Source organism: Carex rostrata, chromosome 13 (genome assembly GCF_964058835.1).
Source record: "Carex rostrata chromosome 13, lpCarRost1.2, whole genome shotgun sequence".
Lineage (NCBI taxonomy): Eukaryota > Viridiplantae > Streptophyta > Magnoliopsida > Poales > Cyperaceae > Carex > Carex rostrata.
Window position 1 is genome coordinate 3,063,801 of NC_135930.1, and position 14,237 is coordinate 3,078,037.

General features: G+C 32.5%; 2 protein-coding genes and 1 long non-coding RNA gene across 3 annotated transcripts; 1 reads left to right on the plus strand and 2 right to left on the minus strand.

The window, feature by feature from the left end:
• Positions 1 to 694: 694 nt before the first annotated feature.
• LOC144564616 (uncharacterized) lies at positions 695 to 3,145 on the minus strand. The gene is made up of 2 exons (XM_078314223.1): positions 2,849 to 3,145; positions 695 to 1,110 (listed from the first exon to the last, which is right to left on the minus strand). Exons 1-2 carry the CDS (start codon positions 3,042 to 3,044, stop codon positions 917 to 919), a joined length of 390 nt encoding a protein of 129 aa, XP_078170349.1. The 5' UTR covers positions 3,045 to 3,145; the 3' UTR covers positions 695 to 916.
• Positions 3,146 to 6,246: 3,101 nt separating this feature from the next.
• Positions 6,247 to 8,388, plus strand: LOC144564614 (uncharacterized). The gene is made up of 3 exons (XM_078314220.1): positions 6,247 to 6,429; positions 7,308 to 7,487; positions 7,833 to 8,388. The coding sequence occupies exons 2-3, from the start codon at positions 7,332 to 7,334 to the stop codon at positions 7,998 to 8,000; spliced, it is 324 nt and encodes a 107-aa protein (XP_078170346.1). The 5' UTR covers positions 6,247 to 6,429; positions 7,308 to 7,331; the 3' UTR covers positions 8,001 to 8,388.
• Positions 8,389 to 11,082: 2,694 nt separating this feature from the next.
• LOC144564406 (uncharacterized) lies at positions 11,083 to 12,799 on the minus strand. The gene is made up of 2 exons (XR_013514622.1): positions 12,687 to 12,799; positions 11,083 to 11,896 (listed from the first exon to the last, which is right to left on the minus strand). It is a non-coding gene; the product is annotated as an uncharacterized LOC144564406 (long non-coding RNA).
• Between the last annotated feature and the right edge of the window lie 1,438 nt (positions 12,800 to 14,237).

The window sequence follows — 14,237 nt, forward strand, 5'->3', positions numbered from 1 at the left end:
CATAATTTTTTACACGTGCATAGATAAAATGATGTAGATCATACCCAACGGTTTTATTTTAACTTCTAAGTTTTAAATTTTGAGTTATTAAAGTTTTTAAAAATGGAGTCATGGTGAAGACACAAAAAATGAAGGCATTTGAACCCTCCTCGTTCTCACAAATAAGAGTGAGGCTACAACACTATGCATATCACATACTAAGGTACTATTCCTATCACATACTGGTTCGTGCTATAAATTAATATCTCAATCTTAAAGTTCAAACAACTCATATAAAATGTTCAACATGACCTTCATATAAAAATGTACTTATAAATAAAATTTTACATTATTTTTTATTTTTTACTATTTGTTTAGATAAATAAAAATCACTTAAATTAAAGAATCTAGACTATTAAAAAATAGTGATATTCTACCTATCTAAAAAAAAGGAAAAATATTCTAAAAATCGTCAAATTTAAATTGCAAGTATATTTTTCTATGAGAATCACGTTGAATGACTATTCGAATTTTAAAATCAAAAATATTAATCTGTAGTACGGACCAATCTATGCTATGCATAGGATCATAGCCTCACTCTAATTAAGAAGTACTATGCATATTATTGCTACCAACACTTGCTTCAAATCCATAGTCTATTTCTCCAGTAGCTTGCACTACCATCCTTGCACTAGTTAAGAAACAACAGACAAAAATTTCTCAATACAAGGCCACAACCAGGATATATCTCAATAGAAATCATAACAACAACAGTAGTAATGATGTTAACTTTAATACTGATTATTATTACCAACTAAAATACCATGAGACATGCCAAAAAGCTTCAATCCTTCAGCAGACCCAAAAAAAAAAAAAAAAAAAAAACGAGCATGCGGTACTTGAGCTCTCTATTGTTATTACTCAGCATTTATTTTGTTTAATGGTCAGAGTCTTTTTTGTGGGGATGAATAGCTTCAACAATGGCCTCGATCTCTTCTTTTGCTCGTTCAAATATATTGGGGCCCTTGACCTTGCTGATTGGGGTGTCTTCATCAATATCCGCGCTTGTGCCATGCGTCTCCTGCTTATGCGTTTTCGTCTTTTCATCCTTCCCGCTTGACGCATCCTTTTCTGCAATGAAATAAAAAAAAAACACCAATTTCAAGCTTAAATTTAAGAATCTAGACATACTTTCCAGCATCAGGGGCAAGCGTAAACAAAATATGAATATGTTCTCTATGATACTTAAACAATTTCTGTTTCGAATATATAGTAAGTTTTTTATTTAGTTATGTGATAGACTATTTTTCATGAAGATGATAACTGATAGCTACTATGTTAATTGCTGTCATATGACCGATTTTTTTTAATGAAGTACAAATGTTATATCAAATGGAACTGCCATACTGTGGAAAATTCAATAATGACTGATTGGGATTGATTTTAACCGGCTAGTCCAATAAAAATTTCATACAAGTGTTTCGGATCCGATCAAAATCTCTCTTTATATACGGGTGCCAATTCGAAATTAAATTTCAATTTGAGGGCTAATCCATGCTATCATAATACAAGAAAGACAGATGAACATGAACCCTAAGAGATACACACAGAAAAGTAGAAAAATTTGTAGTTGAGCTACAATATTTAGTCTAGCCACAATGCTATTTACACCAATATTGAATTTGAATAATTAAATTTAAATTTCACGACTAATACATGCTATCTAATAATAGAAAGACAAACGAACTTACGAATATGAACCCTAAGAGATACACACACAAAAAGTAAAAATTTTGTAGTTAAGTTACAATATTTAAAGTATACACAGCCAAAATGCTATTTAGACCTATATTGACCCCAACAATTCTTGTTCAAAGCATCATCAATCTAAAAAAATCACTTCTTCTTTTCAATAAAGATTATTTAATATATACTCTCTTTTTTTCCGTTCTGGCTGAACAACAACATAATTGTATTAGCAACATTCAGGCTGGATGTATACCAGTATACAATCAGACACCTGAATCAAACACAATACAAATATATCTATTTGAAGAGAGCACAAACTCTAACCTAGATCGAGGGTCATCTCTTCTACTGTACTGTGTGCGCGCATTACATTTTAAAATTTAAATTAGATAAGCCCCTATTGAATCAATCATTCCGTCAGTAAATCAGCGGCAATACCTAGGGTTTGGTAACAATGGTGTTTGACTCAGGTGTCTGATTTTATACAAATAGCTTCGGTTTCTACAGAAAACCAATAAACAAATAGCTATGGCTTCTCCTGTACTGTGTATGCACATTACACTGATTTCAGAGTTAAAATTTTAATTACTGAATGAGATCAACTCCAATTGAATCAATCAATCAGTCAGTGAATCAGCAGCAATACCTAGGGTTTGGTGACAATGGTGTTTGATTCAGGTGTCTGATTTTATACAAATAGCTACGGTTTCTACAGCAAAGTAAACCAGTAAACAAATAGCTATGGCTTCTACTGTACTGTGTATGCACATTACACTGATTCAGAGTTAAAATTTTAGGGGGGATTTCACAGAGACCCCTAAAAAACTTCAAAAATTACGTATTTCCCCCTCTAAAATTTGAAATTACGTATTTATCCCTCTAAACTTACAAAACTCACAAATTTACCCATTTTACTGTCTTTTGTATTAAAACTCATTTAAAATTTATAAAATACCCATTTTACCCTTCGTTAAAAGCATAAAAAAATTGTTATGGCTTGTGTCTGTGAATCAGGGGAAATACCAGTAAACAAATTAAACCAGTAAAATATTTTTATGGTTTCTACAGCAAACCAGTAAAAAATAGCTATGGCTTGTGTCAGTGAATTAGGGGGCAATACCTAGGGTTTGCTGATCATGGTGATTCTTAGGATGAGGACGGATTGTCCCTACAAGAGCCTCAACCTCTTCCTTGGCTCGTTCGATCAGATTCGGCGCCTTTACTTTCTCAGGAGATGTATTCTCATCAATGTCTTCACTCCTTCCATGCGTCTCCTTGTCATGAATTCGCACTCTCTCTCCTTTACTATCATTCATTTTTTTTTTCCCCGTTTCCTCCTCTCCCTTCGCTTCTCGCTTGATTTCTGTAAAAGAGAGGAATAAGAATTTTGCTCTCTGTTGATTTAAACAGATAAACTTGGAATTAGAATAAAATCAGGATCACTGAAGTAACACAAATTTTGAGTTTAGATCCGACCCATACGATCAGAATCAGGGTCAACCAGAGCTCCTTAATATTCGTGCCAAAGAAGATCGGACGGTACGATCTTAACAAAAAAATTGAGGTACCATAGGTGATATGAATTCCATCGGATGCATTCTCCTCAGATAACCATGGAATTAGAATGGCAGAGAGATAAAAGAAAATGCGCCGCTCTAAATCCCTAAAGTAACTTAAATGTTGAGTTTAGACCAGAGCCGTTCGATCATAATAAGGGTCAATTAGATATCTTTAATATCGTGACGAAGCAGATCGAACGGTTGTGATCTTAACAAAAAGTATGAGGTACATTAGGTGATTTGAATTATGAATTCCATCGGATGCTTTCCCAAAGTTCTCTCTTCCATAATTAATTTAACTGGTTTTAGAAACTAATAGAATTATAGAAGGTTAAATTTATAAGATGAGAACTTTGATCGTACAAAATTATAGTCCAAAAACTTAATTATGAAGTTATGGTTAGATATAAAATTATGAAGATAATTACATAGTTAAATTTAACTGTTTATATTGTCTTTTCTATTAAATGCAAAAATTATAGTCCAAAAAAATATTATAAAGGAAATGCGATGTGATGTTTGTAAGTAAAAATCAGCAGCGTGTAGTCCGATCCGAAGCTGTTAATAATAATATAAATAAAGTTTTATTATAATTTATTTTAATTAATTTATAATTTTAGTATTATGATTATTATTTTGATATTGTTGTAGTTGTGACGGCCATTTTTATTAATACCCAAAAAAAAAAACGTTTTTACCAAAATAACCTCAAATTTTTTTTTTTTAAAATCTAACCAGACCGCCAGGATCACTGGCGGTCCACTTCCATAGCAGACCGCCAGGGATCCTGGCGGTCCACTATGCATTAATCCGGCCGGTAACGCAAACAGTGCTACGCCTTAGATTTTTGAATTGTATTGATTTGATGTGGGCAACCACGTGGAAAGAGAGTGATATCATGATTTTTTTTTGGACTATGCACCACCGATTTCTAAAGGTTTGATATTTTAGATTTTAAAGAAAAATCAATTTCAGATTTCGAAGTCTATCCAGTGTTGTAAAAACACAGCCAGCAGTTTTGTCTGATTAATGAATTAGTCATTAGTGGTAATTAAACCGTTATAATTTCCTTTAACTAATTGATTGATTATTTTCAAATATAATCGATTATTTTTTATTAATCGTTTGACGTTATCCTATCCGACGAAAAAAAAAAAAATTTAATTCTGTTTTGCAAAAAAAGAAAGAAAATTCGAAGCTGTGAATTTGTTCCACAGTTTCGAATTAAATTTCGAAACCGTGGAAAAAATTCACGGTTTGAGTACTTTTAAAATTCTATTTAAAACCTGATTATTATTATTAAAATATTTTGCTAATTGAGTATTTTTAAAAATATCGGTCAATCTACCACATATATGTACAAAAGAGTTGTTTTTTTGAAAGTTTTCTAGCACCATTCACACGTGATCATAATGAAAATTTAGCTAGTAGATAGACTCAGTGTTGTAAATAATAGTATATGTTCGTCGGATAGGATAACGTCAAACGATTAATCAAAAATAATCGATTATATTTGAAAATAATCAATCAATTAGTTAAAAGAAATTATAACGGTTTAATTACCACTAATGACTAATTCATTAATCAGACAAAACTACTGGCTGTGTTTTTACAACACTGGATAGACTTCGAAATCTGAAATTGATTTTTCTTTAAAATCTAAAATATCAGACCTTTAGAAATCGGTGGTGCATAGAATTTCAAAAAAAAAAAAAAAAGAAATCGGTGGTGCATAGTCCAAAAAAAAATCATGATATCACTCTCTTTCCACGTGGTTGCCCACATCAAATCAATACAATTCAAAAATCTAAGGCGTAGCACTGTTTGCGTTACCCGCCGGATTAATGCCATAGTGGACCGCCCAGATCCCTGGCGGTCTGCTATGGAAGTGGACCGCCAGTGTTCCTGGCGGTCTGGTTAGATTTAAAAAAAAAAAAATTTGAGGTTATTTTGGTAAAAACGTTTTTTTTTTAGTATTAATAAAAATGGCCGTAGTTGTGAACACAAATTTCTCTTCATTTTTAAATCTATATTTATGCATGAAATTGAGTGAGATATTTTGTGTTGATTGTGGTTAGTATTGTTATTTATGCTTGTTGTATGTGGAACTTCTCAATATGAATTTCATATAAAAATAAATTTAGTGACTAGATTTCATTTTTTTTTTTTGAATTTTTTTTTACTCTTTTTAAGATAAGTAGAAAATCACTCATTTCCATCATTTTCTACCTATCTAAATTTTTTTTTAATATATACAATTTGATTTCTAAATAAATTTTCATATAAAAATTATAATAACTAGTTTGAATTGACTATTTGAACTTTAAAACAAAAAAGATTAAATTATATTTACGAACTGATGTGCACTATATATAGTTAGGGATTTAAAAATGTCATGGTGTGATCGGATACGTTCTGGCACAACAATTATGTTAGTAATGTATCATAACTCGCGTGTCTTGTATCATGATCATTCCTATGACGTGATTATCTTTTCAAATTTTGACATAACACAACACGTCATGTAAAAAATCTGATTATGGCATGACACGATACGTGGTCATTCACGTATAATTAAAATGATTAGATCTTAATTAAATGACAAATCTTAAATAAACTAATTTAATTTAAAAATAAAATAAATGTGATTAAATATAACAAATGTAGCCAATCATCATATCTGATCATAACGTATTAATATATGTAATCATTCACATAACATGATCATTATTTCAAATTTAATCACAACACAACACACATTTAAGTCCCAATGTATAGTACCATAGCCTCTCTCTTTAACAATGCATTTGCATTACATGCGGCGGCGATATGTTGCACTTTCGGCCCGGCCCAAAGAATGTTTTTCTCTCGCGTTCTAGCTGACATCGGGCCCCACTCAGCAGGCGGTTCGACATACTTCTCTGCTCTCTTTAATTATTTTTTTGACAAAACATAGCCCCAACCCCAAATCTCTTTTTCCGATCGTCGGTCAATCAATTACATCGTTCCACATTTCTCTTCCGAAGAATTGAATCGGTAAAAGGTCGAATCTTTCGAAGAATCAGTCAATCCAACGAAGAACAAACTGCAAAGGAAGGAAGAAGGAAGAAGGAAGCAAGAATCGGCGTAACTCAAACATAAGGTTTGTCTCTTCTCTTCTTTCCGATTCAAGTGTTCTTCCTAGCAAATCGCTTATCTCCAGTGGGTTTGAAAAATCGCTCAATAATCGATCGGATAGATGGTTTTTTCGAAATTAGAGTAGCAATGCAACTACGGACCTTGGTTTGATATGGTACAAGATCCCTTTCTAACTTGAGATTTTTTTTCTCAACAATTTTGATTTTTGACAACAAAATAGAAACCAAAATTTAGGAATTGCAATTTGAACAGTAGGTGGTAGTACTATATATATCACTATTTTGAAGCTATTTTGGGGTTAGTCTCTTCCTTCCGATTCAAGAGTTCTTCCTAGCAAAATGTTTTCTCCAGTTGGATTGAAATATAGAAACCAAAATTTAGGAATTGCAATTTGAAGCTATTTTGGGGTTAATTGAACCTCTTATACGTACTTACCTTAAGGTGTTGATAGTTAGATTTTGAAACCCTAGTAGCAATGCAATAACAGGCCATGTCTTGATATGGTACAAGAACCCTTTTTAGTTATAGTAGGGTATTGGACAACAAAATAGAAACCGAAATTGAGGAATTGTGATTTCAGGTTTTAGGTGGTTGTACTCTAAATCACTATTTTGAAGCAATTTTGGGGTTTATTTGAACCTCTTATATGTACTTACCTTCAGGTGCTGATAGATAGATTTTTGAAACCTTAGTAGCAATGCAACAACAGGTCATGGCTTGATATGGTAAGGTATATCCCAACAATTCTGAATTTGGACAAGAAAATAGAAACCAAAATTAAGGATTTGAAATTTTAGGCACGAGGTGGTTTTTACTATATATATTGCTATTTTAGAAGCTATTTTGGGGTTAATTGAACCAGTTGTGCTTGCTTACTGGCAGGTGCTCTAAAAATAACAACTGGGGATGACATCCAAGCCTATAGTACTTGTCTTTCTCCTATTGGTTCTCATAATTACTTCCCAGTTTGAGTGGAGACAGCAGATCGAGGCTGACGGCAATTCAGTTGTTTCTCCAAAGAATAAATTGACATCAGAAAAAGAAGAAACTGTTAAAGAAAAAGTAAATTTCTCTCTCAATAACTTCACTTGTTTTGTTCTAGTTTACTGTTGCTAACTGAAATGCCGATAGTTTGGTAAGACTTGCCCGAGCCTTTCTTGCAGAATGAGGCTTAATTATGCATAAATATGCACCAAAGAGTAGATTTGGGGTTATTTTGGGCATATATATTTGGACCCGAATGGAGATTAAAGTTTAGTTTTAATGTCAAGGGTTAGCATAGTAAGTCTACACATAAACACTTTTAGAAAATAATACATGAAAAATATGTGAATCGTGGTAAGAGAATATCATATCTATCGCTAGGTTATTGCATCTAATTTGGGAAGCTTCAATATATTATTTCAGGTCATTTTATCACAAGAGAGGAGTATCCAACAATTGAATGATTTAGTGCAAAGCCTTCAGCTTCAATTATTACATTGCCGGGGTAACAACAACACGGTTGTAAGCTCCCAAAATGTAACAAATGATGAAATTCCTGAGGTTGATGATCATGATTCTATACGAGATTAGGTTATAACATTTTTCTCAATGCAACTGTCATGCGGTACATACTCTGAAAGCATTCCCATATTTGCCTTTGAAATTTGAAAGCTCCATGGTTTTTTTGACAATTGTGTTTGTTATTTGGTTGTTCATAAGGGGCAAATATGGTATTTTGGGAACCATGTGGGAATGAGTATGAAAGTTAAATTTCGAAAAATCTAGGTTAGAAAAACATCAAGTGTAGTTTTGCTTTGGTTAGTATCTAGGGATATATCTAATTTATGGATGGTGTATATTTGTGGTTCGGTTGATTGTATGTTCTTTTATGTGTAGTGAAAAAAATAAGCATTCTATATTCCTTTATTATCTGTAATTCAATCACTTATTAATTTTAATTTAAATGCCTTCACCCATCTGAACTCATATTTTGCTTCCATTCAATACATATTATATAAATTCCTCTATTTTACTTATTTGTTGCATTTTATGACTGTGTACCTCTGACGTGTTTACAAGGGAATATATATATGGTTGAAATAGAAAGGCTAACCATAGACATTTTTTTAAGTCACTTGAAATAGAAAGGCTAACCATAAACATTTTCAAGTCACTATAAATAGAAAGGTTAACCATAAAACATTTTTAAGTCATTAGAAATAGAAAGGTTAACCATGTAGCACAAAACCAAAAGGAAATTTTTAGGCAGTGCAAGCAACATGATATTTAGGGAGGACTGGATGATTATACTTAATTTTATTTTATTTTGTTTTTGAAAAGATAATACATTAATTTTACTTGGTTACTTTTTGCATAATAACCCCGGCCCTTTCTCTCAAAGTACAAAAAATCCAGCCATAAAAATTACTAATAGTTTAGAGAAACGCAAATCTTGTCTTCTTGGTGGTAATCAACATTATCGCATTAGTTTGTAGGGGTGTTCATTGGTTCCGGTTTATTCGGTTATCAACTGAACTAACAAATTTTGGTTTACATGATGCGGTTCGGTTGAATTTTTGAATTATTCGATTTTTATATTGGTTCAAATATCTCTCTTATTTCGATTCTCAACTAATCAAATCGAAATTTACTTGAATTACTTCGGTTTTTATATTTGGTTTGGTTTCAGTCTCTTATTTCGGTTCAACTGAAATATCTTGATATTTCTATAATTATTAAATGTGTTTGTGTACTCATTGAGTTTTAACTTTTTGAAATTTAATCTCTTATTTCTGTTCAACCAAACAAACAAAATTTTACTTTGTTTTTGGTTTGGTTGCAAGTTTAATTCAGTTTAGTTGTGTTAGATTTTTGAAAATCAAATACAATTTTAATTTGATTATTTTAATTCGGTTTTAACCGAATTGACCAACTGTGTATTTGTTTCAGAATATGGGAGCCATTTATCCACCTATTCTTGCATAGGCTTTGATGAGGACGCATGATGAGATTGTTTTACTATTGAAAAGTGTATTAGAGAAAATCCTTTAGTTAGGTAGCTGTACTGAATTTGCTTCTCTTTACTCTTTAGTAATCTACAAATTGACTATTTATTAGCTAAATCGTTTTCTTTGAACACAACTAAGAATACTTTGCGCTGTTCTTTTACACAATTTTGCAAATGGAAGAACGAAACGAAAATTAAAATAAAGAATTGTTTATAAATGAGAAAGGCCCGCTATTATAGGCCCAAAAAGGAAGGTAATGTATTTATTTATTTTCTGGTGTTCAGCCAGTTCAGGGAAATCTGACACGTATTTAATTTTTAATTTTCTTTCTTTTTCTGTGGTTTATCACTAAGTTTTATTCATATTATTTGTCACAGTTCCAGAATATAGGAAATATGAATTCAATTGAGTGAAAATAACTTGCCATATCCTTTTCATTATCGTTCCCACGTTCATTTCGATTCAAAGTTTCGTTGCTAAAGATTTTCTTGGCCGCTTTCAGAAGCAATTCAGTGTTAGATTCTATTCACTAGTATAATACTACAACATAATTGAATTCACAATGGTTTATGGATTCCATTATAAAACCCGTCCCTCCAAAGACAATATATTGTATATAGAAACCAATTAAAAATAATACAATGTGATAGATATAGCTAGGGGTGCACAAAAAATTCGAGATTCGTGATTCGATTCGAGTTCGATTCGAAAAAGTTCGAAAAAAATTCGATTTGAAACTAATTCGGTTCGAAATTAATTCAAACCAGTTCGATTCGAAATTAATTCAATTCGAATTCGAATCAGGGCAGGTTCGAATCGGTTCGGTTCGAAATTATCTATATTTAAATATTAGGCCCTACCATCATACATTATTTGTTCTATAGAAATGGCTACACATGTAATATACGGGAGCCAATATCTTGTTAATTTGCCTTTTATTATTTTGGGCCAATAGCCCGTAAATGGGGTGCACGTGAATTTCCTGTGCCATTTACTGCTCCCGTTGCCTTCGGAGCCGGTATGTAATATACTGCAGCGGTTCATAAGTCCCACAATCATCAAACAAGTAATTTATAGCGCTCAAGCTCCTATAAAAGAAGAGGAGGGGGGCGCTGTATTGCTTACCTGCCTATTCGGACTCAAATAATGGGTCTGAAGGTTATTTTAAGGTCCGAACTTATACAATGGGTTTGAAAATTTTTAGATTTGAACTTAATTAAAATATTTAAATTCAACTGAATTGGTTTTAATTTCGAATTAATTTCGATTCGAATCGAACCAGTTCGAATTATACCGAATCGAATTCGAACTAGTTTTTAAGGTTTGAAATCATTTCAATTTCGAACTGGGTTCGATTCGAATTAATTTCGAATTCGAACTTGGGTAGGTTCGGTTTGGTTCGGTTCGTTTGCAGGCCTAGATATAGCATCCATTTTTCCATCCCATGGAAACAATTCTTTGTTTTAATTTCTTTAGGATAATACAATTAACTAGCATCCATAAGGTTACTATATGCTACATAAACAATAGATCGCTAAATAAATAATATAGCAGCATCTTTCAAGAAATTTGACACCAAATATAAAATTTAACCTTGCTTTGGTGCCCGGCATTTCCAACACGGTAAACACAAGCTAAAGACCTAATTTTCAAGGCTTGTTAAATTTTCAAAAAAAATTTAACAACTTTTAAAATTCAATTTTTGATACATGCCTTTAAATAAAACCCGTCCCTTCAAAGACAAAATGTATTATATATAGAAACTAATTAAAAATACAAGGTATTAGATGGATAGCATCTATCTTTCCATCCCATGGAACCAATTCTTTGTTTTAATTCCTTTAGGATAATACAATTAACTAGCATCCATATAGGCATTACTACAATAAGCTACCTCTCTGGGTCTCCATGAATGATCATATTTTTATATATATGATTCGTTTCTGGATAGTAGAGCACCACTATCCAGACCGAGTAATGCGACAATTCAACCAATATCAAGTGGTCCCGCCTCCTGCACCTTTATTATGAGATGCCAACATTATACATAAAAAAAAAATGACACCAATGATTCTCATAATAAAGGTGCAGGAGACGGAGCACATGATATCGGTCAAATTGCCGCATTATTGCCTGGATAATGGTACTCAACCATCCAAAAATGAATCATGTATACACAAGTCATAGAAAGATACTCATCCGTGAAAACTCAAGAGAGGTAAATCATTGTTATAATACTAATATGGGCACCAGTTAATTGCATTATACATGATGCGCCCGAAAGCATCCCAAAAATAACTTCTACCATCTACTCGGACAGTATCATGTCACATATGTAAGGTAGTCCACTTCATGCCGAAAGCATGCATCTCTCCCTCTCCTCTATCTCTCAAATTAGCACTTATATTCTTGTCACCATTTTTTCTCTTGGATAAAGAGTCGCAAGCTGCAACATGCCACAGCTGATAAATTATATTCCTGAAAGAAAAAAATTAGATGAATTTTAAGCAAGATTTGATGTGATAATAAATAACCAGCCATGATTCAAATGCAGTATCTAATACCAAACATGGGCTATATAAGGGATAATAATGGAGCAATCAACATTGAAAACTAACTCAAACTCAATTTTAACCCAGAAAGATTGAAACAAACCAGGAAAACTACAAAGGGCCATAAAGAGAAAAGAGGAAAAGAGGACACTGGTACACACCAGGAAATAATAGATCATAACAGAAAAATTATCAAAAGCTTGCTTCCCAGTTTAGTACTAGCTAGGTTTTGCATGGCAAACAAAATGCTCCGATGCATTTTTTTTTAATATTGTTACAAGTACATTCATTGTTCAATAACATTCACATAAATAAACTTCTACTACAAGTGAACTTACTTTCAGTCCAAACTAGGTACTTACAATAAAAACCAGTAGTAAAAAACAAACAAAAACCCTCCTAAATTAAATTTTTTTTCTTAAACCTAAAAAAGTACTAGAATATTTTTTAACCTTACTGCAAGATCATCTCTCATGATTGCTTTGCCTGTCAGAAAATTGTGTAAACTAAATGCAATAATTTTTGCATTTACTTGCTTTCATTTTGCAATCAGATCACAAATAAATAAATTGGAATGGAACTCTCAGAATGAAAGAAAAGAAGTCAACAGATTTTCAGATCTGGGATTTGGATTTTCTTAGACTTATTCGAATTTCTTTAGAGGGATTTCAGACCTCAACGAAAGGAAATTTAAATAAAAAGAAAGAAAAGTATACCCAGACGAGGCTCGCATTCAGATCTCAACTTCACCGGCGCCGAAGCGACGGCGCACCTCTCCTCCTTCCGAGTGTTCGACGCCTCCGTCTAAAACCTAGCTAGGGTTTTGAATCTCGCGTCTTTGGCCGTAGATATATACATTGTAGAAAACTAAAAACCAGGGTTTCATAAGTCTTCTTTCCCTGCATTAACGTACCTTTTGAGTTTAGATTTCAACCGTCTGTAGTGCGCAAGGACCTTTTAATATTCGTGTGGATTAAAATCGGACAGTTTAGATCTAACTTCAAAAATTGTGTTATATCGGAGGATACGAAATCATGAAACCCTAATTCGGTCCTTAAGATAACACAAATATTGAGTTTCCGAGTTCTGATCGGACGGTCCGAATCGTTATCAAAATTTGACTTACTTTAGAGATCGGGACCCGTGTATGAGAGCGTCACGGGTTTTGTGATTCGTACGGACTGGAGAGGGCAATTGGTTTTTGCCAAGTATGGCATTTGGACTCGCATAGGATTTTCTATAAATTGACACGAATTTTAAAGGAAAAATTTCTTTAGAAAAATAAATATAATTTCATGCATGCGGATACCTCTATCGTATTCGAAAACATAGATAATAATATTTTTTTTGTTAACTTATTAGGTACTAACTCATTTTCGTATAAGATAATTTTAAAAATAAAATTATATATATATATATATATATATATATATATATATAGAATGGCTAAGCTCAAATCGTTTGTTCCTGGGCTCAGGAACAAACGATTGGGTTCTCCAATTTCCGAAGTTCAAATGGCCGATCCAAACCGTTAGATGTTTAATTTATATTAAAATGTGCTTGGGGACAAAATTTCATATTTTTTGGAATTTTTTTTACTATTTATTAAAAGGATTTGAAAGTTGTTGTTTTTATTAAAATTCTGCACCATAAAAAAACAGCGACTTTCAAACCCTCTTAATAAATAGTAAAAAAATTCCAAAAAATATGAAATTTTGTCTCCAAGCACATTTTAATATAGATTAAACATTTAACGGTTTGGATCGACCGTTTGAACTTCGGAAATTGGAGAACCCAATCGTTTGTTCCTGAGCCCAGGAACAAACGATTTGAGCTTAGCCACTCTCTCTCTCTCTCTATATATATATATATATAGATGGGCTATGGTGCATTGCAATGCATGAAACCTTTTATGCATTGTACTCTAAATCATGGATTTAAAGTCCAAACGACCAATCCGAACCGTTCATCTTGTTCTTCATATTAATATGTGCTTGGGGACCAAATTTGACATTTTTTGGAATTTTTTTACTATTTATTAAGCAATTTTGAAAGTCGCTGATCTGATGGTCCAGAAAATTTAACTGTTTTTTACTGTTCACAGCAAAACAGCAATTTAAAAAAATGCTTAATAAATAGTAAAAAAATTCCAAAAAATGTAAAATTTGGTCTCCAAGCACATTTCTATATGGATTAAACATCTAACGGTTCGGATCGGTCGTTTGGACTTTAAATCCGTGATTATAGTGCAATGCATAAGGGGGTTC